Here is a 27,959-nt window from a genome sequence, read left to right on the forward strand (position 1 = left end):
AATGTTTTAAAATTTTTTGAACGTTAAAATACAAAATACAAAAAAGATAAAAAGATAACAAAAATATGAACTTTTTTTGACTTTTTATATTAAACATTTCGTTAGCATTTTTATTTGAACCTTATTTTTGAACCCTGTTCTGCTCAGTTATATATATAGATAACAAAAATTACATTCTACCATGGTTACCACGCTATTTACTCCATTAGACTTAGTTTTAAGACCGTTTGCCACAACATGTTTATGATCTTTTTATTATATAAAATTAGAAGGAAAAGAAATCGATTTAAAAAACAATTTATGTGGATTTGAATATTATACTATTTTGTTACAGTTATTAAAAGAATAAGTTTAGATTTACAATATAAATTTTGAAAAATTATAATTATAACTATGTACTCAACATATATAACTTTATAAGATTAGTTTTTACTTTTTGTCTACCTTGCAGAGAGAGTTGTGCTAAAGTGACGCCGTGCTAAAGTGTCACACCGTGCTAAAGTTTCACCCCGTGCTAAAGTGTCAAACCGTGCTAAATTGTCACACCGTACTAAATTGTCACACCGTGCTAAAGTGTCACACCGTGCTAAAGTGTCACTCCGTGCTAAAGTGTCACTCCGTGCTAAAATGTCACACCGTGCTAAAGTGTCACACTGTGCTAAATTGTCACTTTGTGCTAAAGTGTCATACCGTGCTAAAGTGTCACTCTGTGCTAAAGTGTCACTCCGTGCTAAAGTTTCACTCCGTGCTAAAGTGTCACTCCGTGCTAAAGTGTCACACCGTGCTGAAGTGTCACTCTGTGCTAAAGTGTCACCCGTGCTTTTATGACCCGTTCCCTGCAGAGAGGTTTACTTAGTTGGTTTTGGTCTTGTCTTGATATCTGTCGGAAAAAAATATTGTTTGTTTTGTTCACTGTTATATTTTATTGAATCACAATCAGTTTCCATAAAAATAACAAGTGTATTTAGCATTTAATTTTTATTTCTTTACTATCAAAAATACTAAACTGCATTTATAAACAACTAAGCTGAACTAAAAACTTTGAACTTTTATGAAAAGTATTATATTTGTAGAGACAAAAATAGCCAAAAACTATGGAAAATATGGTAAGCCAAGCGTAAAGCAGAAATTTCTGGAAACTTGATTTCAAAATAACGGTTGATACTAGTGGAATTTTTAAAAGATCCGAAAGCTAAATACAAAACGGCTTAAACAATTGTAATTTAAAATATTAACTTACATGTGTTTATTTAGTTTATTGTGAACAATCAAATTTTCTGCGCACAGAAACATTGTCAAAGAATGTTTTATCTAGAAAAACTAATAACCTACTTTTTGTTTTCTTTTACTATATGAGTTATAAAAAAAACTTTGTAACTTAAAAACTAATCAACATACTAAGTAGATCTGTAAATAAATATATTTTGGTTAACTTTTCCAAATATAAATTTAAGTGTTTGTTAACAAAAATCCTAGTGAAATAAGTTCACTGGAATATAAAATTAATTTTATATAACTTTAATTTTATATTTTGGTTATAATTATCTTTATAAAACATATGAAAATATATAGTTTAACATTTTAAAACTTTAATCACTAAACAAAAGTTTCGCTAAATGAGCTCATCAGTACTTATATTAGCATATAGTTTAATTAATATATATAAAATAAAGTTTGAAATTAACGAGAAAAAATCACAATTAAGTTGTACATATAAACACTAGTGTTTTACTAATTCTCAAAAACTTGTTTAGCAAACTAAGTTTTGCTCAGAACCTATAGTTTTAATATAATAATGAATGCAACTACTTTATATGTTAACAAACTTTCAAAATCAATTTGTTTTATTGTTATTTTAAGTTTCTTACATTTTAATCGTAGCTTTTACGATAGATGATTTTAAGAGCTTTATTATTATGTTTATTTTCTTCTTTGTGTCTAGTTTTATTTGCACTGCCCCAGCACAACAGACCGTATCTAATGTGATTCATTAAAAGTAAATTTTTAAAAACGTACAAAGATTTCACATTGATTTTGTTTTATAAAATACAATACACCAGTAGTTTTGACTGTTTAGTTTTTGTTGTTTATACATGTTTTGTCTAATTACATTTACTTTTATTATAACATCCAAATGTTTGTAGTTGTCTACATATTTTTATAGTTGACTTACAGATTTCTACAATAATTTTTATATTTTTATAAAATCTGTTTTTAATTGAATGGAAAAGAAGTATGAATCTAATTTTGTTAACATTCAACTTAAATAATTAGCCAGTCTGAAAGAATCTAAATTTGAAAAAGAGGTTTGAAATTTCTTGTAAATATAAGTTTAGTTTCAAGCTTGTTTATAATAATGTATCAACTGCAAAATTTAAAGCCTTAAAGCAAAATTCTGATCTAAAAATTTAGCAAATTTACTAATAATAGTTTTGCTTTATCCAACGAAAAAATTTAGCAAAATGTTGTTTATTCAACTAAACTTATGTTTATAATGTTATTATGTAAAAAAAAATGTTGAAAGTTGTTTATTTAATATTTAAATAATTTTTATGCTTAAAATGTCACTTTCAACAAACAATTTTGTTTTAAATCATGTTTCCTAAACTAATATTTTAATACAAACTAGTTATTTGTTTGTTTAAAAGTTTTAAAGCAATTTTAGACAGCCAACCCTTAATTAAACTTTTACTTATTTATAAACACGTTCCAAAATATTTAACTGACATATTTATTACTTGAAACAAATAAGTTGTTTACTTATATAACATTTTAAAGCTGTATTTGTTTCATTCTTTTTCAACACAAACGATGTTTTTGAAAAGCATAAAAATAAAAGTTTAATGTTTAAGAATTAAGTAATAAACTAAGGCTTAAAACGTTTAAAATTAATAAAATAAGAATTATAAGTTTTTAGAGTGGTCTAGTTTTAATTTTTGTTTTTTAATTGCTGTTTGTACCCTGGTATTTAATTGTTTATTGACAAAAATAAACGTTCAAAATGTTTAGTCCAAGGACCTGGTGTACGAAAAACTTTTAGTAGAGATAAATTTATAACTAACTTGTGAAACATTTGTAGAAAAATAATAATTTATACTTAATTTCAATTAAATGTTTTCATAAACTTTTTATTAGTTAAGTTATGTTCTTTAAACAGAAAAAATAGCTACATAATAAAATATTTTTTTAATAAATACAATAGTTTATGTTTGATTTAAATCAAGTGCAAAGTTTGTTTTAGAAGAGTAGTTTAATGTCATACGATTGATAGATATATCAGTAAAAAATTTCAAAAACTATTTGACAGGTGAAATTCAGCTTTAACCTATTAATTAACTAAAAGTAAATACACTTTTATGACAGATTTATATTCAACATAAGGTCAATGATGCTAAACGTCTGAAACTTTGTTTACTAAAATGTTTTTGTTTAACAAAGATATGGTTTATTGTAAATATAGACTTTAATTTGTAAACACAATTAACGTTTTATTATCTTCATATTGCAGTCATAACTGAAATGTCTCCATATTAGTATATGTTAAATTTTTGAAAATAATTGGTAACATGTTTATGATGTGATATAAACTTACACAAACAACTAGTAATTGTTTTAACTTTAATAAAGTAAGAAAAGTAAAGTTAAACGAAGAAAAATAAAAATATTTAAAAAGTCTTTTTAATTTCTAAGTTTTGTGACAAAGACAACAGTTTATTCATAAAGCTTTAGTTAAGTTTAATTTTAACAATTAACAATTTGAAGTAGAATAAAATCAAGTTAGATAAATCACTTTTAAAAAGCTACAATACTGTTAAGCAAATCTTAACAAAAATTATTGTAAAAAAAAAAGTCAAAAAAAAAATTAAAACTCAATTAATATTTTAAACGTATGAATTTGTAGTAATCCCTAAAAAAATTAAAAAAAAACCAACTTAGACTTAACTTTAAATGAAAATTTGCATAGTATAAAAATCATAAAAAAAGATCTTGATACTTAAAATAAAAAAAAATAAATATTTAAAACTTTATTTTCAATAAAAAATATTTAGTTTGTTTTTTTTCAAAAACAAAAACAAAACCTTCATAGTTATGAATAAAAAATTCATTTTATTTTTAATCTCAAGGTAAATACTCACTTGATTTTTTATTCTAATGTTAACTAATAATATAATTTCTTTAAATAAAGTTATCATAATTATTACCATCAATTTTTAAGTACTGTACAACAAGTCACAGTAAAATTGCCTAAACATTTCAAAATATTTCAAAAACGTGCTTTGTTCAATGTGTCTTAAGCACGAAAAAATTAAAAAAAAAAAGTCTTTAATCAAAAGCTCGTCTGGTTTTCGTAGAAAGCCTCCTTTTCATTAACCTCTCCTATCCTCTCCGAAACTTGTTCCACTCTGGGGGAATTTTTACATTCGGAATGTTCGCTGTTCGTGCTGATTGCCGAATCTCCCTCGCTCAGGGCGAAACATTTGTTGTCCTTCCCTGCTTCCACGTCTTCTTCCTCCTGCAGGTCGTCCCCGTCATATTGGAGCATCTTGGGGCCGAAGTAACTGATGGCAACGGCCCCGATGGGCGCGGTGAATATGGTTGCCAGGACGGCCAGGACCAATATCTGTGGAAAATATTATTTAACAATTTGTATTTGTACAACCTTTAAAATAATAGTTATTTTTAGGATATATAAAAAGTTTTTCGGTATTAGATTTTTTTTTATTCGAGCAATTAGTATAAAAAAATACAAAACTTCAGTATACAATATGCACTTACTTATTTTAAGCGAGTTAGACTTTCTTTTGGGTAAATCTAAAACAAAAGCTCAAATTTCTTTACTTGTAAAGAAGGGGTTATTTTTTAATTAAAAAGATTTTTTTTCTGTTTGCTTTTTACTATTGTTTATTGAACGAAAAAGAAAAAGCGCTCAAATATTTGGTCGAAGGACCTAGTGGACGAAAAATCCTTTCGGTTATCGAATCATACACCAGGATACAGTTTAATACACCTTTTGCTTCAAACGGCAGCAACAATCAAAGGGACATAGAATTTCTTTTATTTATCACAAATGAAATGCTTTTTTTTATGTTTTTTCTGTTTGTTTTTACATCAAAAGGTAGCAACAAGCTAACTAATAAATTGTTAATCAAATAGTTAATTAAACAGACACGCCTTTGGTATTTGTAAAGCAGTTAAACATTGTTTCTCCTTAGTACGTAATAATACGACCTTACGCTAATTAGTGCTATATTTAGGTATATTAGGTGAACTAATAAGTAACTTTTTTAATCGACTCGATTGTACTTAATCTAAAAACAAGCAAGTAATATCTCAAAAGGTTTTTGCTAATGGATGTTTCGTAAAGATTTTCTTAAAGCTTACTGAGATTTGCTATGATTTCTCTAACAGAATCATCATGGAGAAATCTTGAACTAAAACTCTAGTACAAAAAACGGGATAGTAAAACTCTAGTATAGCTTTATACATAGTTAAACCCAAACAGAGCTCTTTTAACAAAAGCGTTAGTAGAAGGTTCGAAAAGAAAGAAAATAAAGTCACGAGTATCCCAGTGATACGAATCGTGTGATCTTTTTCTATTTTTGAAAAATAAAAAGCATATTACCTGTTGTCCCCATTTGATATGGTTTGCGTGGTCTGGGGCGTAAGAATTTTCCTGCAGGGCCAAGTCTAATGCCGCTGAGCCCAGGGCGGCCTGTATGAATTATATACTGGTTCATTTTTCGAACAAAATAAAAACAGATAAATTTTATAACAGATCAACTAGTTTGTAGCAACTCTATTAAGTCTTACTGATGTCAACTGTTCTTAAAAATTGATTACCAGCTCAAAAAAAAAAAACTAAACTTCCTAACTATATAAAAGTGTTGATCACATATTGTACAAGCTTTGTTATTATGTATAAGTAGCTTATTTTTTTGATGTATTAAAGTTAGAGTTGTTATAAACCTACAAAGTAAATATTTTAACAGTCATGCCAACTTTATCTACCTGTACAGTTCCTTTAGGCACCCAGCAGATAGACACGTACGCTTTCTCAGTTTTGTTCAGCCCAACTCCGAATGACACAAATGCTGCAACTATCATTCTCACAATGAGGGCAGTAATGATGCAAATGAATCCGTATCCTACAGTTTCGCCTGAAAATATATGTTTTAATGAAACTATAGTAGTTGCATAATTCTCAAAATGAGGGCAGTAATGATGCAAATGAATTCGTATCCTACAGTTTCGTCTGGAATCTACTCAATTGATAATAAAAAGTGCTTTAAAAAGGACAGTAATGAGAGTTTAATAGAACAGCGAGTTTTAGGAGGTTTTGCGCTTTAGAATTTTATCAAGTTAATAAAAATACTTACTAAAAATAAGAAACAAAAATTAAGGTGACAGTTAAACTTTGCATTCTGTATTTACTCACCAGACAAATTTTTTATTTAAAATTATTCTTCAAAAAAATGTATAGTTTACAGGTTTTAAGAAACTACAAAATACACTGAAAACAACAATAGATTTAATTACATCAAATAAAACTGATTGGAAAACTTTTATAATAGCTAAAAACTAAAATAATTACCATCAAAAAGGTATTAAAATCCAAAAACAATTAATAATTTATATCAAAACAAATAAAATACCATCAAATGTGTTGACATCCACCATTGCTCCTGTTAGTCCGAACAAAATTGGCTGAAAAACTTTCCACATTTGTTCCCATCCGTGTGCTAATGGTTCCTGTGAAAATTGAAATTAGTAACATATATGTCGAGAATAGAAAAAATTACTTTTTATAAGGACCTTAATAATATTTTTAGTTACATGGTAATTAATTGACATTGAAAACATTGAATAAATGTTATTTTATTCAGATATTTTAATTTTATTAAACAAAAACTCCGAGTATTTTACTTACAAAATAGTAATTTCGCCTTAAACTAGCCCTTTCCTCTCAAAATATCAGGGGCAATAATAGATGATTTTGCACAATACTAGTTTTTATAAGAAATTTTTAATACCAACTCTTTCCTCTCCCCATATAATTGTGGTTATAAACGTCATTACCAACATTATCATAGTTAAATATAAAATAAATATTCAATTATAGTAGACAGCGCATTATAAAAACTTTCACATGTAAACTAATTTTCTTTTCTCCCTACATCAGGGCAGCGACAATCGACATTGCAGAATAACAAACAATTATTTATTTTTTTATCATATTAGTAATTATTGTATATTACAAGTTTTATTTCAATGCTAAGTCTTTCTTCTCCCCATATAAGGGCGGCTACAAACGACATCACCAGAGTATTAACCAATACTTTATTATTAATATTTATTTATCGTATTAGTAGTTATTATATTATATTTTTTATACTAACTCTCTCATCTCCCCATATAAGGGCTGCAACAAAAGACATCACCAGGGCACAAATGGCTCCGGCCCCCTCGATACCCCAATGTTCCGTGCCGAACACCCAAACTATTCCGTTCATCAGTAGTATTGCTCCACGGACGAATGTCTGTTAATAAATTATAAAAGTCTTAAATGATTTTAATTTTTGTTATGTTTTAAAACTTTCTGGTTCGTGCTAGCTACTTTTACGTGGTTGTAGCTTATTTTGTTTTTAAAAATAGATTTTTAATTGAAAAAACTATAAAAAAAAGTGACTATTTGTACTTGGTTTGAAAATTAAAATAAATTTTATTTTACTTTGAGCCTAGAAAAAAAGTAAAGCATAGATGGAATATATAGTGATTTTACTAGGTTGTTTTTAGGATTATATTTAATGCTGTTTGTTGTAAAAACTGTTTAAAAAACTTTACCTTTTAAAACTACAACAATAAAAATAACATTACATCATTTGAAATCTAAAAACATAATAAAAGACTACTCTCTGAACAACAAAAATAGAAAATAAAAACAAAGTTATTTAGATCTAAAAATGCATCAAAAATACAGTTTAAGTTTTGCATTTTAAACATACAAACCTTGTATTTCATGTTTCTGGTAGGGAAATACCCTAATATGACACCGCAAACGATACCGGCCAGGGCACCGATTACAACTTCCAACAACGCGAAAGCAACTTCGACACCCACATTGAAATCACTTGTTGTTTCGTTGCTTCCTATTAAAATTATAAAAAAAAAAATTTAAAATATTATATAATTAAAAAAAAGTTCTCTTATTTAAATCACTGTTTGATTCGTTGCTTTTTGTTATTAATAATATATTTTCTAAAACAAACAAAAAAGCTTTAGCTTAATTAAACTCATAAGTATTAAACTAATTGTAAACTTTGATATTATAAAATGCTGTTAAGAAGTTTGTTCAATGTCACTGTTAAAGTTACAAACAACAAATTGTATTAGAAAAACAAATGATTGAAAGTAAAAAACGAAATAATATACAAAAAAGTAAAACATTCTGTTAAAGAGTTAAAAGTAACTATATTAGTATTAAAATGTTTCATAAACTGTTTCATAACTATTATGCGGTATTTGCAGCAAAATTTTTGCTGACTAATCGAATTTCAGTAAAGTTTTGAAACATAAATTAAATTTTCTTATCAGTTATGCGATGTTTTATAAGTAAATAAATAAATATTGTTTTAAAACGAAACTAAAACTTCACACGCTATGTGTTTGTTTATTACTTATGGTGAGCTTCTTTTTAATTCCTAAACAAACTAGACTCAAAAAACTTACCACTTTAAAGGACGAGCATAAGTACATTTTAAAGTATTAGACTGAGTTTTAAAACATTTTTTAAAGATAATCAAACTTTTGTATCTTAATTGAATAACTTTTAAGCTTCTATTTTAAGTTTAAACTTTAACTTTAGAAAATTGACTAATCCTATGCAAAAAAAAAAACAATAGAATGTTTTTATTTATATAAAAACTTTGTGTAACATTTAAATTTATATTGTAAGAAATATCTAACCAGGCATAATTTCAGTGGTATTCTCCGCAAATTTTACAATAGGAGCTGAAAATTCTTCAATAACATCTTTTTCAATTCCCGTTGGTATGTTCAATCCAAGAAGTATGGTAAATCCAGCTGTTTTAGTTGCAATATTTAAGATTTAGTTATTATGTTTGGTATTTTGGAATAGTTTATGGTACATTAAATACTTCAAAAATTTATATTGATGAAAATTGCTACAATCTTAAAAATCATAAATTACTTCAACTTGTAGTAATACAGTTATTACAAAAAAACTTTCTGTTCAACTTATATATTGATATTTATAGAATAATAAAAGTTTAGTGTTATATATTTTAGAGTGTTGTTTTTAACCTAACTTCTTTTTTTTTACTTACTTTACCTTAAAGCTAAAAAAACTACTAGCAAATTTGTTATGTTTAATAATATTATATAATTGAGTATTATTGATTGTTTTCAAAATGTAGGTTGCCTGTCAATAAAAAACTGTTTGTTTTTAATATTATAAACATATACGTTTGTTTGCCTTTAGTATTTTAAGTAAAAAAGCACGTCTTAAATTTTACTAAATTATAAGTTATGTAAGAAAAATAAACATGTTTTCGATTCTAAATTAATTTTTTATCACAAGTTCAGCAAGTTTACTTCGAAACTAATTACTGATAAAAAAAAATTAACATTTAAATGTTTATTTTAGTAAATGTTTTAGATGAGTCTTAGGAATACTGTATTTTTGGTTATAAGTTATGAACAACTTTTAGCCTAGTTTTTATTTCCCGATACAATAAATTATAGCAAAAATGTCATAACCTATAAAGTATGATATCAAAAATTATAAAAGAGTGTTTATAAAATCAATAGCTTCTGACTTGATAAACAAACATCTTTATTATAACAATATACATCAGTAAACTGTTAACATAAAAAAGACAAAAAGTTAGTTTATAGTAATAAATAATTATAGCAAGTTAAATCATGACAATTTATATATTAAGTTTGCTTTTAAAAAAGCAGTTGTGCACAAAATTTTTATTGGAATTTTTTTTACATTTTTTATGATTTATGTAGACACCTTATGTTGCATCAAGCACACAGTTATGACGTAACACACAACTATGACGTAAAACTAACCGATAGCAAGTACGTCATCAATACCGCTTGCAGCCATCACCAGGGAAGGCACCCCCTTTTTGACCCCGTACTTTTTTTCCTGGACCTGAATCAGGGACGGAATGACGACCGCCGGAGATACTGCGGCTATCATGAATCTGGAATTTAATAAAAGTAGCAAGTTACAAAATATATATCTCGAAAAATAGAAAAATAAATATGTAGTTTTCTACTTACGTGGTCGTATTATCAATTTATGAGGCGTTTATGTTAAAAAAAAGCTTGACGTAAGTTTAAGAGTTAATTTGATTTTACCTAAATTGTAGTAAAATGTATAGTTTATTCATACTTTCATACAAGCAAAAATTAAGTAGAGCTAACAAAAAATTTGCAAAATATAACACTAAATTTGTTTAATTAGTTTGTTAATACTCTAGTGTTCTATTACACTAATAAAAATAAAATTACCCCATCATGAAACTCCAAGTATATGGAAACCCGAGCAAAAAATGAGCCAGTATTCCGTAAACAGTCGTTTCAAACAAGCACGGGGTGAATGCTAATCTCAGAACTGCATACTTCACTTTTCTCATTGCCTGATGATAAAAAAATTATTAAAATTTTTTAGTTATAAAAAAAAACAATATCTTTGATGCAATAAGTATTTTTTTAAACATTTAACAAACTGTATAAGTTATCAAGTGTTTGTTCATAAAAAAGTAAAATATACCATAGTAGGACTTCGTATTTAAACATTTTTATATTTTATATATTCCTAACCTCAGGGTCGATTTCGAGACCAGCTGCGGTCAGGACCACAGTCAGGGACAATTCTCTCAACTTTTTGCTGGACTCATCGTCAATATGGGTGGCAATGTTTACAGGGGCTGGAACGTTTCTTAGCAACAAGCCGATACCTAGTGACGCTGTTGGTAGGGAGTCTTGGGTTTAAAATATATTAAAAAATCATAACCAATGTTTGATCGTAAGCAGTTTCGTTAATATGTATATTTTTTAAATTTCACAGCACATTTATATAAAGTTGTAAATTTTGTGTTTTAAATCAAAATATTTTATTGGTCTTTTTTTAATGTATATATGTATATATGTATGTATATATATATATATATATATATATTGCACTTATTATTTCAGTAGCTTTTAGCAAAAGAACCGAAAAAATAGCAATCGTTTTTAAATAAAATTTAAACAAGTTTTAAAATGAATTTCTTTTACTTTGTAAATTTACAGTAAAAACATCACAATATTAGCAACCTACTTAAGTATAATTACGTATTCAGTAAATAATGTTTTATAGCTACATAAAATACATTAAACGTAATTCGCAAATAAGTATTTTCTCCTATTTTTGCATTAGCTCATTACAAAGCTAAAACCAGTAGCTTGAAAAAACTTTTAAAGAAAACAAAGCAACACTATAGAACAATTGGATATTGAAAGTTTACACAGTAAACTTGTGAAAAACAATGCTAAAGTTTTTGTTTACCAGCTAATTGTTTAATCATTAGACTGCAAAAACATATTTCGGTGCTAAAAGTAAACTCTTTCGCTTATGTAATCAACATTACATAAGGAAATTTGCAACGCAAACATTTATTATAAAGTAATGTTCTAAAAGTTTTTTAAAGTTTGTATTTATCGTAAGATAATAAGTATTGAAAAACATTAAGTTTAAAAGCTTTACTTTAAAAAAGAAATTTATAAATAGTAGAAAAGTCTTTACGTATTATATAATGTTATTTGATAGAAACACTACTCAAAAATTTTTTCAAGTATGTGTTCATAACATGTAAATACTGTTATGTACTTACTAAGTAAAGTATGTATTACATTTGAATTAATGCATTTTTCAAAAACTTTTTTTACAAAAATGTTATTAAAGATAAATAAATGTATAACAGGTTATCTTTAAATATTCGAAACAAGCTATTGTATCTTTAAACAATCATTAAAATAAAAACAGTTTCATTTAACTTAATCAATTAATGAAGTAAAAAACTTTACACAAGTAGACAATAAATCAAAGGTTATGAGTTTTTAGTTTTGGTAGTTTAACTATACTACTTAACAGTTCATTGTTTGTGTAAGAATTATTAATTAGGCGCGTTTAAATAAGCTAATTATAAGCAAAATGAGCAGTTATGACTACTTAAATATAAAGATAATTAAAGCAATAATAGCTTGAAAGTTTTATTACGGTCATCCATAACAATAAATAGTTATAGTGTTATGGGTTATTATGCTATAATGTTTTTTGATTTAATTAAAAATTTAAATTAAGAAAAAGATGTAATTGCTAGAGACTTAAAAAATGACTCAAAATAAAACTTAAGTTGTACCTAAAGTCAAAACAAATATAAGAAATAATATTGTTTTGTATTTAATACTTTTAATCTCTAAAACCTCACTGTTTAAAGTCTTTGCAGTAAAGTATATAAAAAACTTTTATAGCTTGTTATTTATCAAAACTAAAATATAGTATTCTTTTCTTTTATTTTATGTGAAAGATTAATGTTATTTTTTTTAAATATATTTATTTATGATAAACTTAGACATTTCTCCATATATAACTAATGACATAATAATATTAAAACTAAAAAGCTCATAACATGTTTACAAAAAGTATGTTTACACGAGAAAAAATTAAGTCAAACTTTTTGCTAATTTGTAAACACTTTCACAAAAACTGTTATAAAACTTCACTTATGCAAGTTTTGCAAAATTTAAGCTGTAATTTTCTCGAAAAACTTTTTAAATCCTCACGTTGATCCTTGTTATGCAATTGAGTTTTATGTAAGCTGGGCAAAAATGAAATTTTCTTGCCTAATTGTTCACAAAAAACTTTATGTGCAATCTTAATCAAACAACCATCAAAAGCAATTTACGGAAAATAGGCGTTTACCTGGGAGAAAAAAATCAGTTAACAACTTTTGTACTGCACAAGAAGAAAAGAAAACTGGTTCAATTAACTTTTGTTTTTTCAATGGGAAAACATCAAAAGGTGGCTACCGGTGCTCTTGATTGTTGAACTTGACTTGTCACACTGCAAACAGCCCTTGTAAAGTTGAACCCATGTAGTGTTGAACGCAAACATCTATCAGGTGACGATTTAAACAATGGAAAATTTCAGGTAAAATTTTGGCCTTTTCAACTTTTGCGCGCCAACTTTGTAGTCTTTTTGTTGTTACGAAAGCGTTTTTACTTAAGAAAATTTTGCGTTGCCTGGATGTTTGTTGTTATCAATATTGACTTTGGGTATTTAACTTTTTACTAAAAATAAACTTTTTTAAATGCAATCAAGAACTTCTTTTTACTTCTGATTTTCGCTTTGTTTCTTATGATTATAATATTATTTGCTTTTTGTTTTCTTTGAAGTCAAACTGTTTAACTAAGGCCTTCGTATAACTACAATATCGACATTTCACCAAACATTTAACAAAAAGTTAGGTCTCACGTCGATTTAAAAGTTTTTTTGTTTTGAATAATATTGACTTTTTATGAAACGTTTATTGTGCCATTGCTAGATTTGTTTTTGTCTTTGCGTAAAATGAAAATTCTGCTAGTTATATTAATACTTTGGTATGAATATTAAGTTGTTTTTACTATTTATCAATAATAATTAAAGATTCTTTGAACTAAAACTGTTTAAAATAAGCAAATGAATTTTCGAAAAAAAAAAAATCGACTTAGATTAATTTTGTTTTAAAAGATGTTAATAGAACAAATACTTTAGTTCATGCCAATTATTTCCGAGATGGTAACAAAAGTTTTAAAACTGAATTAAATAAATTAACCAATTTACGCGTATATGTATTTCTCTCACATTGATTATTTTGTATGCTTACTATATCAAAGCTGAGTACATTTTACAAACTTTAAATTTGTAAAAAAAGAATATTTAGTCAATTTTTAATTGATATTAATTAACCAAACATAACAAATTAATTTATATAAACATATGTATTAACCCAACAAAGGAGGAATCCCGGGAAACCCCTCAGGAGTTGGGATCTTCCCGACGAGGACTTCGCCCACGAAACACAGGAGAAGGGTCAGCACCAAACTGAACCCTGATTCGTTGGGAGTCATCTCTTCGGGGTAGTAAGCCCACAAAGCTCCGTACACAAGGGCAAACACGAATGCTGCAAAAATATTAATTTTATTTTCTAATACTTTTTCTTTAAAAATTAGATTTGTCTAAGTAAAAAAAGAACTGTATCAAATGTAACACTCAATTAAAAATACTATAAAAACACTAAAATATTTCCAGTAGACAAAAAATAAATTTATATATTTAAATACTGTATATTCAAGAACTTAAACTAAAAAGTTATTATTTATTATCATAAACATTGAAAAATCAACAAAACAACCAACTCCACGATATCCAGTTGGCAAGCGGAGGTTCGTTCAGGAACTTCAGGGGTTCCAAACACTTCTTCAATTTACCGAGGCATCCCGTGCCGCGCTCGACTGTCACCTGTGACGTCATAGACGATAATGACGTGGTAGATTCGAGATCCACTCCTGAGTCGTTCCTCTTGTACAGCGATGATCTTTTTTCTGTGAGAAAAATAAAGTCAATTAACGTAGCTTTTATCTTTGATAGAAAGGTCTTAATTTAGTATAAATATATATTTAGTCCTGTTAAAGTAATTTTGTGTTGATAAAAATTTATGACTTTTGTTTTAGTTGAATAGTTAAAACTTTTTTATTTTATTGTTTATTTTGTCATAGAAAAATTACTTAAAAAACTATAAATACTCAAATATAATTGTTTTAGTTATTTTCAATTAAAAATAAACGTTTTAGACTAATTGTAAGCATTAAAAAATGTTTATAACAAGTAAAACCTTCAAACAAAGGACAAAGCAAAAAAAAACAATGTTAAAATAAGAATTTGTTTTTGTTTATGTAAGGCATATTTTTTAAGTTTAAAAGGTAAGGAATTTTTAAGGCTTTGTTTCTAAAACAAATAGTTCTTTATGCATTAAACATGTAAATAAATAGAGAAAGTCGAAAAATTTATAGACATTTCTCAATATTCAAACTTTGACCAAATACTTTTTAATACAAAAAGTTTGCGACTTTGTTTGAACTTTTAAAAGTTATTTTCCTTTGAATATATTTTTTTCTTATTAGAAAAAGTTATTTTTAGAGTTTTTAATTCAAAGCGTTTAGATTTGTTTTTGAATACAAAAACTTAGTATTGAAAAGATTATAAAACAATTTTTGTTCGTTTTGTCAATCTGTGTGGCCAGTTATTTTATTTGAAGATACACTATTACCTTATAACCATATTTGTACACAAGAAGTATTAAGAAATCAAAATAAAGCTTGCTTATAAAAACGATTTAACGCCTGTTTCATAATGACTAACCGTTATTAAAATTGAACGAACAAAATTTAGTAGAAGTCTAACTCAAGTAGAAAAATAAACGTGTAATTGTATGTGTACTTGTATGTGTAACAACTATAAACAAAAAAAAGTAGAATATTAATTACAAAATATAAGTTTTTTCTTAACAAAAAAAAAAAAATTTACTTTTATTAAATTCATGCTAATTCAACTCTTAATATTTCATAGCATTGAGAACTTTTCTAATAAGATTATTTAATACATAGTCATAAAAATAAAAATGCTTAGAACTTTATAAATTCCTAGTTTTTTGTATATAACTTTCCTTGCGAAACTGTTTAAACCGTAAAAAAGTATTTTTTGTCGAATTACCAAACCGTAAAACTTGCAGTTTTAGTTACATTCTTGAATTTTAAATTAACTTATAAATAGAACTTAAAACTCATTAACAATAATTACAAACTTTGAAAAAAAAAAAGTATGTAAATAAAGTTAAGTTTTGAAATAAACGTTTTACAAGTTAATTTCAGCCATAAGAAAACTAAATAGCTAATTGATATAATTAGCAAAGCTTAACTTAGCTACACTAAATAAACTAAGTCTTATGATTTTATAATGCAATTCTAAATAATGATATTACACCTTATTTTAAAACTTATGATGTTGTACTAGTTTTTTATCAACAAATTCTTGAAAAAGTATTTTTGATATAAAACATAGGCTTTTTTCAATTAGTTTTTAAAGTAAACACAAAAATTGAATAAATTGTTTACACTACTGAATACAACTTGATAAATATTAAGTTCGATAAAAATTAACCTAACAATTTTGAAATATTATTAACTAAAAAAATTAAAAAAATTCCTTATTAAAAAAACATTAAAATTACAGAAAATACAAACAATTAAAAATATCAACAAACCTTCCATATTATTTCTGCTAAGTTGAGAACAATGAACAGCAAATGAAAAGTGGTTTGTTTTCCAGATCCGACTGCTTTTTATACAAAAAGTCGCTGGGCAAATATATGATTACGACACCTATCGTTAGAAAAGACGAATCTTTTGAAAGTTTTTGTTATTTTTAAATTGTACTAATTCAATCAAGCAAAAGTTAATTTGTTTTTTTTTTAGTTTATAACGACAAGCTTTAAATTACCAGTGCAAGTCTAAGATTTGTAGTATTAACAATAGTACTTAATGAAAATGTTCAAATAGGCATTATAACTTGCAAGCTTTTAATCAGAATATAGTTAAAAGAAAAGAAAAGTATACTATCACCTTAATAATCAGACTTTTTTAAAGTTGAAAATTACTTTGAGCAAAAAAATTAAAAATTTAATTTTACTGCTTCTTAAACGCAAAGTACCTTCAAAACAAAGGAGTTAGTTTTTTATACGCAAAATAGTAAAACTTAGACAAATAAAGTTTTTATAGATCGCCATGAAATTTATATTTTTACAAGCTTGTACTTCAACTCTTTGAAATTTTAAAGGATGCTTTCTTTATTTTAGGTACCTAGAAAATACTTTAAAAACTTTAAGAAAATATATAAACTACAAAAAATTATTAATATTAAAACTTCGGTACAATTTTTAAAAACTTAAAAAAAAAAGAGTCTATACAAGTTAAAAACTTGTTAAAATTTTTCGTCAGCGTTTAAAACTAATTATAGATATTTATATTAAATGAGACAGAATATTTCTCTTTTAATGTATATAAACAACATCTAATATAAAATAAGTAAATATTGGAAAATTATGAATAACAGCTCTTTATATGAAACTAGCTTAATAATATACATTTCCAAAAGTAATAATAATAGTTTTTATCTAAAAAAAATAATAATTGTACTGGAAACCTACTGTAAACTTTTTTATTTTAACTAACTGTTCAAAAAAGATTGCATAATTATTTTCTAAACGACATTGTAAATAAGTTTTTGAGAAAACTAGTTAACGCTTCAAATTGATTTTGGTAGAATTTTAACCATATATAACATGAATTGTTTATTTAGCACTTATTGCTACGTTTTAAAACAAACAAAAATTTTTAACGAACTTGATAGTTTCAAACTTATCTAACGTTCAATGGAAAATTTTAATACGCCCTTGAATATCAGAAAGTTTAATATTTTTCTCAATTTTGTACATAATAACGTTTCACAAAGTTCATCAAAATTTTCCATAACAAAAAGGATGTAAAATTAGTTTTGTTTGCAAGCTTAATCTTTGGCCAAACATTTTTTTGTTTTTATGGTGGTAAATAAACTTTGAAACAAATTAGTACAGACAAATTATCTTTCTACTAATGTCTACACAATGTTGTTTTATTGAGAGGAGTTTATTCAATTAAATTTTACTAATGATAGTCTTGTAAACTTTTGCATAAATGACCCTTTAAAACTATTTTACAACTAATAGGCAAAATAAAAGTTGTTCTTTTAATCATTTAATGCACAAAAACATAACTTTGAATATTACTATTTTCTATATTTTAGTTTCAGTTTAAATTTCTCTCTAAACTTAAAAAAAAGTCACTTTCTTGTAAAGATTTCAACTTTAATCTGTGTAAGAACTGATTATTAAAAATGTTTTGTTTTTGCTTAGAAAAATAAATATTAAAACATTTTGTATTAGTTGTGAAAAACAAAATACTACTATACATTCAACAAAATAAGACAAAAGCTTGAGCTAGTTTTTCGGTAAAACTTAAACAAGCTAAAATTGCTCATTGAAAAAAATACAAATTTAGAATTGTAGAACGAATATAAAAAAATTATGTTTAATTAAATTATAAAATTATGTTTATATAATCAAATGTGAAATCTTAATTAATAAAATATTGGACTTTAACAAGCAACTTAAATAGTGTTTTTATAACTACTTATGGTGCTATTTAGGCTAACTTTTCTATTAAAAATAACTAAAAACTAAAGTTTGCCATAATTTTAAAGCTTATATAATTGAAACTTAATGCAAGAAATTTATTTTTCACTAATTAATTATATTTTCGACTCTATCAAATACACACATCGACCAATAACGTTAAAACAAAATATATCTTTTTTGTACTATGTATACTAGTATCTATTGTCTAGTACTATTTTATACTTACACTTTGGTTAGTTCTATCTTTAAATTAATTATAAAACCGACATGAATGACTCTTTTAATTTATAATCTTGTTAATTTTTTATTTATTTATCTAAGGACAAATTTTATACTCTTTACAAGTGAAACAAGAAACTTGAAATAAGTCTAGTTGCTGGTTATTTATTTTTGTAGAGAAACAAAATAATACATAAAATTATTAATCACGTAAAATTTTAACTATTTTGATAAATTTACGTACTTTGTTTAAATACAAGTACTTACTACTGTATAATCAAAGTACATCCACTAATTTATACTAAATAAGTTTTAAATAATTTGTTTTTTTAAAGTTAAGCTTTATTCAAACACTTTTGTTTCTCTGGTTGCTATCTAAATATTACAACATACTGCTAAACGAAAACGATGGTAAATTTTTGTTTGTATATTTTAATTAAGATGAAATTTAAAACAACTAAAACCTAAATACAAAAAAAGATTCTGAAATTTTTTGATAAAAAGTTCTAAAGTTTAGAAAAATTTAACCTTTCTAAGTTTAAAGCTATCAAAATTTCAAACTTGAATGTTTTTAAAAATAAAAACTTAAACTAAAGCTAGGCTAGTTATCTACTAATTATCTATTAAAAAGATTATTATAAAAATCTACATATCAAAAACTGTTTAAGATCCTTATTATACTGGTGTAATTAAACTTGTTTAAAATAAACGTTCATTTAATAAACTAAACTGTTAAGTAAGCTGCTTAATATTCAAATAACAAAGAAAACTAGTTTTTCGAAGTTCTTATAAAATATTCAATATACAGCCTAGAGGTGTTATGACTAAAAAGTTTATAGGGACAATAGTCTAAACATTTTTCAGTCTAGAACTACAAAATAAATAAACATGTTATAAAAATTTACTTTTGACATTAATTTACGGAAAAATTTTAATTTCACTATATCTTGTATTACTTTTTTTAGTTTAGTTTGAACAAATTATATAAATGTTTAAATAAACGTAGAAACCATCGTTTTAAACATTTACATTGAGAAAAAGGTTTTAAATGTTTTGTGAATATCAATAAACTTAAATTATATTAAAATAGATAAGTTTTAAAATTATGTGCTACTAAAACTTATTTCTCTTATTAAATAATAAAGTTTTTAAAGCTAATAATGTGTTATGATTTTTTCTGAGACTTTTGTGCTTTTATATATTTTTTTTCGTGAGTTTCTCTTTAGAATATTGTAAAAAACTTTTATCTTCTTTGTTAAAACAAAAACATTTTTGAGGCGTAAACAAAAAGATTCTCAACGTTTAAAAACAGCAAAGTATTATTAAAATGTTCCAAATATGGTAATATTATGTAATAAACAGAAAGTTAGAGAGTTTATAACTATATTTAGAATGTTAAAATGTTCGTATTGAAAGCAAGAAACTGTTATAAAAGGCTAGCTCTTATTTTAAAAGAACTTTTTCTCTACAGAAATACTTCATTATTTAAACGTCGTTTAGTTGTCCACGAAATATGTACAGTTCTACAAACTCTAAAGTATGCAAAAGTATAAATAACTGCAACTTTTGGCACTTTTAGGTTTTCCGACGTAATTTAATTGTTAAGATCTTTGTTCCTTTAACGCCATATTAAGTTTTATATATTGATCATACTTTTATTAAGCTTTAACCTAGTAAATATATTTTGATAATTTTCAAAAAATTAAGCTAAAAAGCCTTATATATTAATATTTTATATGATCAAAAGGTCAAGTGGTACAAAAGTTTTTTGTACTAATGAGTTTTTTCAAGTCTTTAATATAAAATATATTTTTTAAATATAAAACTATTTGTGTTTTTTTATTTTTCAAAAATTAAGTTCTTACTATCGTTTAACCAATTCGAAGAAAAATAAATTTCAAACTGTTTTAGACTTAATTTTGTTTGCAAAATAAATCCTAACTCAAATAAGTTTTTTTTTCGTGGTTTGAGATTAATAATTACAAACACTGTACAAAGTTATATCGCTACAAAACGTATGCTAAAATGATTTGTTTGCATTTTTAATGCAATCACTTAGTCTTGAGGTGATAAAGTAAATTTTAGACAACGCAAAAAAAATGTTACTGGCAATACAAAAAATTTATAATAATGCAGAACTGGTATTAATAACAACAAGTAGTTTAACAAAATAAAAAATCGTAAGTTTATATTTTTGTCTTTTGGCGTTAAATAAATTGAAGTTTATTAATTAAAATAAAATTAACTTGGGTTTACTACATAAGTCTAAGTCGAAACGTTTTCGCTTTGGTCTGTTAAGTTGAAAGTATTTCAAAAAAAATTAAAATAGACATTTTGTAGCTTGAAAACGAAAAAAATACTTTTTTAGCTTGTATAGAAAGTAAAATAAAAAACCAACAACTTAAAACTTTAAAATATTAAGTAAAAAATGCTTTATTTTTTATACTGTATTTTTTAGAACCTTTAAATTATTAAATATAAAACTTACTGAAATTAGAGTAAAAAAGTTAAAATAAATCAATTTTTAGCTATAGCTCAGTTTTAGTTTTTTATTATTTTGTGATTACTTAATATGTATTTATAAATTTCTTAATTAGTAAAGGTTTTAAAAGAAATACAAACTTTTAAGGTGTTTGACTTTAGGAAAAGCCTCGAAACTTATTAACTAACTTTAGTAAGGGGACGATATCATTCCCTTTAGGTAATTTAAAAAAAAAAACTATGATAGTAAAAAGGAGGCGATGACTTTTTAATTCTAGTAAACCTTTTTTACCAATGTATTATATACACTTAAAATATTTGAAATAAGGCTTTTAAAACCAATTAATAGATTTTATCTGGTTTTAATAATAAAATTAGACTTTGTTCATACGAAAAAGAAACATTTATTCAATTCTTTAGTTGTATTTTAAAAACAAGTACATATATAATTATAATTAATAATAACTTCAAAAGCTTTTGGCGAAATATTTGTATAAACTAATGAATATATTGAGTTTTTGCATAATATTATGAGTTTGAGTTATTATTTTTTTAATATTAACGATAAATGTTTTCTATCAAAAAAAATATTTACTGACGTTATGTTAGTAAATTTTACTAAAAATTTTGTAATATTATATTCTTTTAGGTTAAACTTTATTTAAACAAATACACAATTAGTTTATCTACGTATATATATTTCTTATAATCTTTATTTTTTTCGTAAAATTAAGTTCATGTATCATATTAAAAAAAAATGGTTTCAAAAAAATTACATTTTCTTGTTAGGATTAAAAAAGTTTTTTTTTAAAACCGTGTAAAAATAGCTCGACTGCAACTAGAAACCTAAGATATTTATCTTTTTTAAACTTTTTAGTTGTTTTAGTACTTGCTAAGTGGAACACTTTAACTTTCAAACCTTATAACAACAAAAATTTTAAATTGTTAGTTGCCAAAAACTTCTTTGTAACATTGGTAAGTTGAAAAATATAAAAGTTTATACTTTTTCGAAATCATATTACGTAAGAACTGTTTTTAATTAAAGACTTAAACTTGTACAGTTAATCTATCTAATTAGTAATGTAAATTTAAATCTTAATATCAAGCAAAACTTTTTAGATAGCTTTTAATTATTTAATTAAAACGTCACTAAAACTGTAAATGCTTTATTTTAGCTCTAATTCATGCATAACAATTTTTCAATAAGTTTTACCATAAAAACTTGCAGGCCACAAGTTTTGGATGAAGGGCAGCAGTTTGCCGATCCCTGATTTTAACTGTTATAGTACTTACACCTAGTATTAAAAACTCACGCATGTTATACATAATTATATAACTGTTTTCTAATAATTTTGCTTTAAAAATAGTTTAAGTACTCAATAATTGATTTTTTATAGCTCTAGCAAACATTAAGCAATGGTTTTTGCAGTAAGTTTTTTAAAGTTTAAGAGCTTATTTTTAACTGATGTTTTATTGATTATCAGAAATGTACAAAATTAGTTTTAGCAACCATTTTAATTGTTTATTTCTACAAACAAATCAAACTTTCAAAGTTTTAATTACTTTTTTGCTCGGGCAAACCAATTTATTGGGTAAGTTTAAAAGGGTTGTGCTTATAATGTTTATTTAAATTTTATTGTATTTGTAATGGCTAAAGATTAAAAAATCAGGCCATAAAAGTTTTATTGTAGCATAAAATTTCAAAAAAGTTTGCGTAACTTTTATTTGAATACTGTAAAATAATGCTAAATATTAAGCACTTATTAATAGTTGAATGTTGTAATACCTCGCAACACTTACAAAAAATGGTGATATAAAGTTAATATCTCTTTGTAACTGTGGTTAAAGGTTTGTTTAACCGACCAACTTTATTAGTATAAACAATGTAAAAAGCTTAAAAAGCTGACTATGAGTGACTCTAAAATATACCAAAATCCTTTATATTTAATTAGGTCGGATTTTAATAAGTCGGTAATTTTTTTTTTAAATCTCGGTACAAAAGTACATACTATGAAATTTCTTCAAAGTGTATCAAATTGAATGTTAACTATATATTTGATATTTAGCAAAATTTTATGATAAATGAAACTTGTGAAAATCTATTGGTTTTAAAATTCGTAATAAAAGCCTAAACTGAATAATTAATACAAACTTATAGAATTTTGTCCAAAAACTTCAATTTACTTAGTATTTTAAATATAAATGTGTTTATTTTAACTTACAAAAATTTAAACTTCTGACATTAAACAAATTTGTTAAAACAAAGCCTACGCCCTTAATACAATCCTTTAAAGTCGTATGATCGAAATAAAATGCGGTTTTAAATGTTTACTTAAACAATTAAGCAAATAATAAAAATGAGATGTTTTACGATACACAACAAATCAATTACCCACTTTGGTAATAAAACTTGTATGACAGTTGTCATGTAAAATGTCAAAATTTAAAAATGTTTGTTTTACTTTTAAACATGAACTTTTGGCATTGATTTTGTATTAGCTGTATTTTTACCACTTGAAATATATCAAATATTTTATTTTGTAGGTCGTTTCTGTGTAATGGTGTATTTAGACCAGAGTTTCCCAACGTGGATTATTACAGAAACTTAGGGGGCAAATGGGGGGTATGAGTAGTAAAGGGTCCACAAGGTACTATGAGGTCACAGTTATGAGCTTACACTAAATGTTCTGGAGTCGATGATGAAGAACAAAAAAATAAGGTCTTAAAAATTTTCAATGGTAAATTCGAAAATTATATTAGATATAATGGGAATACTTAGGAATCCATAAGGTGTAAAAGGGGGATCTACGAGGCCAAAATTTGAAACTTTCACTAGATCTTATGGAGCTGATGGTGAAGATAAAAAATATATCTTACGCATTGTTAATTGTAGTTTTTTAGAAATATAGTTTGAAGAGGCCATAGGTTTTTTTTCTAAAGAACTTAGACCATAAAAGTTTGTATAATAATTTGTAATGTTTAATTCATGTTTTAAATTTATTATTTCCAAAGGACCGTATATTGTAAAATAAAATTTAGACAACATGCCATACATAGTATATGCATATTAGTATACTTCTGAAAACATAATTACCTAAATACCTATATAAACCTACGCATATACCCATTGCTCATCTATAAAGTAAGTTTATAGATGTAATGTAAAAATGTTAAGTAAGGCTAATAACTTTTCACAAAATTGAAAGGAAAAAGTTATTACGATACTGTTTAAAAAGTATGTATGCGTAAAAACAAAAACGTAAAAGTATCAAAAGTAACAGTATCAAAAATATTTTGAAATATTTGTTTTACATTCAATATATTTTTTCACTATTTGTGTCCATAGTCGTAAAAAATTTAAATAAACAAATATTTTTACAGACATAAAAATTTCAAATGTTACGTCAACTTTTTATACTCAAGGTTAGTTTTATGTTTTTTGCATAACTAAGTTACAAAAAATGAATAAAAAGTAATTTTTCAAAATTTGAAATTTCAAGATAAATACATATTTACAAATAAACTATACTGTATTGATAAGTTTTAACTACAGTTTATTAATTAGACTTCCACAATTTTAAAAGATTAGGCCTGAAATATTTCAAAATCTACAAATATTTTTTTTTAATCATTATTAGTCGAAAACTTTGCAACAATAGCTTAAGATTATAAAACAATATTTTGAGCTTTAGTAAAGCTAAGCTTTTTGAAATGTTTACACTAAATAAATTTTAAACAATGAATTTTATACGGTAAACTTTTATTTGGTTCAAAAAAAATCTAGAAAGGTTAAACTTTATCACCCGTTTTATGAAAAAACTAAAATGTAATCATTGTTTCTTAGATGTCGGATGATGTAAAAAACAGGCGTTTTGTTAGTTAGGTGGTAAAACGTTTTGTTTCTTAACAATTACAAAGGCTAGTATGTGATATTTGATTACAAGAACTGATAAAATAAAAGTAAAAGATTAAGGAAAGAGAAAAGTTTCTTTATGCATACGCCTAAAAACCTTTGTAGTATAAATAAACGTTTGCTTAACCACAAAAGTTTTAATGATAAAAGGATCTTAGCGTGTTTATTTTACTTTAAAACAGTTTTGAATAAATAGTAAATTCATTCAATTGAAATCTATTATTAAACTTTGAATCATATGCTACAACCAATTGTACTAATTTAATGCGTTAGTTACTGCAAATACTAAAAAACTTTTTGTACCTTTGAAAGTATGTTGCTACCATTAAAATTTATTTGTTTTAATACTCATCCAATGATTTTTTAAGAATTTAAAGTTTTATATACGTTAAAATATTTTGCATTTTATTATAAGTTTGAACTTATTTACTCTTGCAAAAACGTTATACTACTAATAACAATAATATTTTTTAAATTCTTACTTTTCACATTATTCTACTTTTGCATAACAATTATAATACAATTATAATAAAATATAAACTCAAATTAAAAATATTTTTTACTTTAAAAAAAAACAGCATCATATGTGTCTGCTAAATTTTATTAACACAAACAACAAAGAAAGCAAAACAAATATATTTACAAATATAAAAAACAAGATATAAAAAATCTTTATTCAATATGTACTATTAGCGTCCGTTATCCACATTTCAATTAAAAAGTCCAGGATTAATTTTTACAGGCACCTTGGTGGACAATTTTGAGGGTTTTATCATCGCTCCTATAAAAAAAAATTAAACTAACTAATTTAAAAATGAATAAAATGTTTTATGTTTTTAATTTTTACTTGAAAAAATGATACTTATTAACTAGGCTTATAACAAGTCTTTTACCGTTTACTTATTCCCATATACGGTTACTTTATTAAAACATAGTAGTTTTTGATTACTACACAAAAAAAGTGAGTTTCCAAAAAAAATAAAATATATTTTAAAGTATGTTGTTCTTTTGTAGGAATTAACTTGAACAGAGTACTTTAAAAACTTAAATACTTGTATAAGTTTAGGAAAAAAAGTCTATTTGATTTATTAATATCGTTAATATAAATTAATAATTACCTGCGTATACGTATTTAAAACTGCAATATTTTCCAAGCATCAATAAAATATATAAGTAAAATAAATAAATAATTATGTATTCTACCTGCACAGTTCGTCTTCAAATGTGCACTCATTTCCATAAGTAACTCCGTCACTACCACAAACTGGCCAGTAGATCATTGGGCATGGTCTGTTTATTTGTATGTAATTACTAAATTATACTTTTATATATTCTACTTAGTTTATCACTGCTACTAAATGGCCAGTAAGTCATTGGACATGGTCTAAATATTACATTTACAATGATTTAATTATATTTTATATTTTATAACTATCAGTTATTATTCACTTCCGCAAGTGGATCATTGGGCATGGTCTGTTTATTTATTGTACATATATTTTTATTTTGTAAAAATAAATACAATTAAACTTCATGTCAACTTCATTAATCAATCTAAACTACATGTTTAACTGTGTATTGGTCTGTGCAAAATTTCGTAGAAAACAATTCTAAGCTAGGTCTAAATTATCTAATTTTTGTACCAATGTTAATAAACTGACCTGTCACAGTTAATTTTACCTCCTCCCCTCTTGGACCTGGTCAGAACTTTTGGGGTGCAGGCCCCGGCGTGGTCAACCTTGTGAGCGATCTTGGCGGGAACTCTGTTGACAATGTTGAAATTATAAAAGTAAACTTTTTTTTATAAGAGTATAACAATTTGCAAAAACTCAATTTGGAGCAACCACAACCAACAAAACTGTAGATAAAACTTTGTAGTTCATTTTTTTTTTATGTTAAACTTTTTTTAATGGTTTTGATATAAGATAGGACTTATAAGAGTGAAAAAAGTCGCAAACCGTTCAATGAAAAACAATCCACTCAAATATAAATAGCTTGGTTTAAACGTTGGTTTTTTATTTAAAATATTTCGTGTTAATTGCGCGAAAGAGGCAAATAAAGTGGACACGCTATTAAAGTCAAATACAAAAAAAAAAAATGGAGGTAAGTCATTTTATCCTTAAGAAAACTTCTTACCAGCAAATTATATTGGTTTGTGTAAAAAGTAAGTTTTAAAATAAACGTTTCAATGTTTAAAGTTTACATTTCACAAGCTCCATGTATTGTAAAGACCGATCAAACTCGCAAGGCTAATTCTCAATACAAAATGTTTAAAAAAATAAGTTCAAGATTTTTGTACGATCAAAGATCTGTATAAAGCAAGAACTAATTTAGTTTATAAAAATTTTATATATATATATATATATATAGAATAAACCAACCCGCAAAGAGAGTTTTCAAAAGCGCACATATTGCTGTAAGTTTCACCGTTAGTTGCGCAAACCGGATCTAAAATCATTGGGCATGGCCTGAAAATGTTAATTGATTAAAAAAAAATTAGGTTGGATTATATCATTAATATTAAATGAAACTTCTAAAGTTTAAAAAAAAAGAAACTGGCTAATTTTTCAAATTTTTATCAATCTTCTTTTTTATTATTATGTCAATGATAGTTAGTTTTACTTTAAAGTTTTATTAGTTTTCTATAAATAGTTTAAGTATATTAAACTTCAAAAAGATTAAAAAGTCTATTAAACTTATTAAACTTCAAAAATTAAAAATGATAACTAAAATTGTTTTAGAACCATTAACATGCTTTTATTTTTATTGTTACGCATTTTTAACAAACGTAAAAAAGAATAATTTAAGTAAAATATTTAAACTTTTAAATGTTCAAATCTATTGTTTTTTTATAATTTTTTTAGTTACCTCCTACAGAAAATTCTTCCTCTCAAATCGGCTGCTGCAAATGCAAAAACGCACAAAAATGTTGTCAATAATTTCATTTTTAGTTTTTTTTATGCTGAAACAATTATGTTTAGATTACTAATTAAGTTATA

At 25.1% G+C, this 27,959-nt stretch overlaps 3 protein-coding genes across 3 annotated transcripts in view; all 3 read right to left on the bottom strand.

Moving 5' to 3' along the window:
* LOC145836176 (small ribosomal subunit protein eS24-like) overlaps positions 1 to 27,959 on the bottom strand; it is a 201,982-nt gene that overhangs the window by 70,855 nt on the left and 103,168 nt on the right. The window lies entirely within an intron of this gene.
* LOC145835604 (sodium/hydrogen exchanger 9B2-like) lies at positions 4,328 to 16,386 on the bottom strand. The gene is made up of 13 exons (XM_082943274.1): positions 16,380 to 16,386; positions 14,476 to 14,661; positions 14,067 to 14,240; positions 10,858 to 11,003; positions 10,546 to 10,673; positions 10,099 to 10,235; positions 8,965 to 9,081; positions 8,008 to 8,147; positions 7,398 to 7,538; positions 6,654 to 6,750; positions 6,010 to 6,158; positions 5,624 to 5,713; positions 4,328 to 4,621 (listed from the first exon to the last, which is right to left on the bottom strand). Exons 1-13 carry the CDS (start codon positions 16,384 to 16,386, stop codon positions 4,328 to 4,330), a joined length of 1,806 nt encoding a protein of 601 aa, XP_082799400.1.
* LOC145836133 (thrombin inhibitor rhodniin-like) lies at positions 25,546 to 27,932 on the bottom strand. The gene is made up of 5 exons (XM_082943944.1): positions 27,829 to 27,932; positions 27,342 to 27,428; positions 26,622 to 26,723; positions 26,164 to 26,250; positions 25,546 to 25,741 (listed from the first exon to the last, which is right to left on the bottom strand). The coding sequence occupies exons 1-5, from the start codon at positions 27,903 to 27,905 to the stop codon at positions 25,690 to 25,692; spliced, it is 405 nt and encodes a 134-aa protein (XP_082800070.1). The 5' UTR covers positions 27,906 to 27,932; the 3' UTR covers positions 25,546 to 25,689.

This window comes from Thalia democratica, chromosome 5 (genome assembly GCF_965202585.1).
Source record: "Thalia democratica chromosome 5, ktThaDemo2.hap1.1, whole genome shotgun sequence".
NCBI lineage: Eukaryota > Metazoa > Chordata > Thaliacea > Salpida > Salpidae > Thalia > Thalia democratica.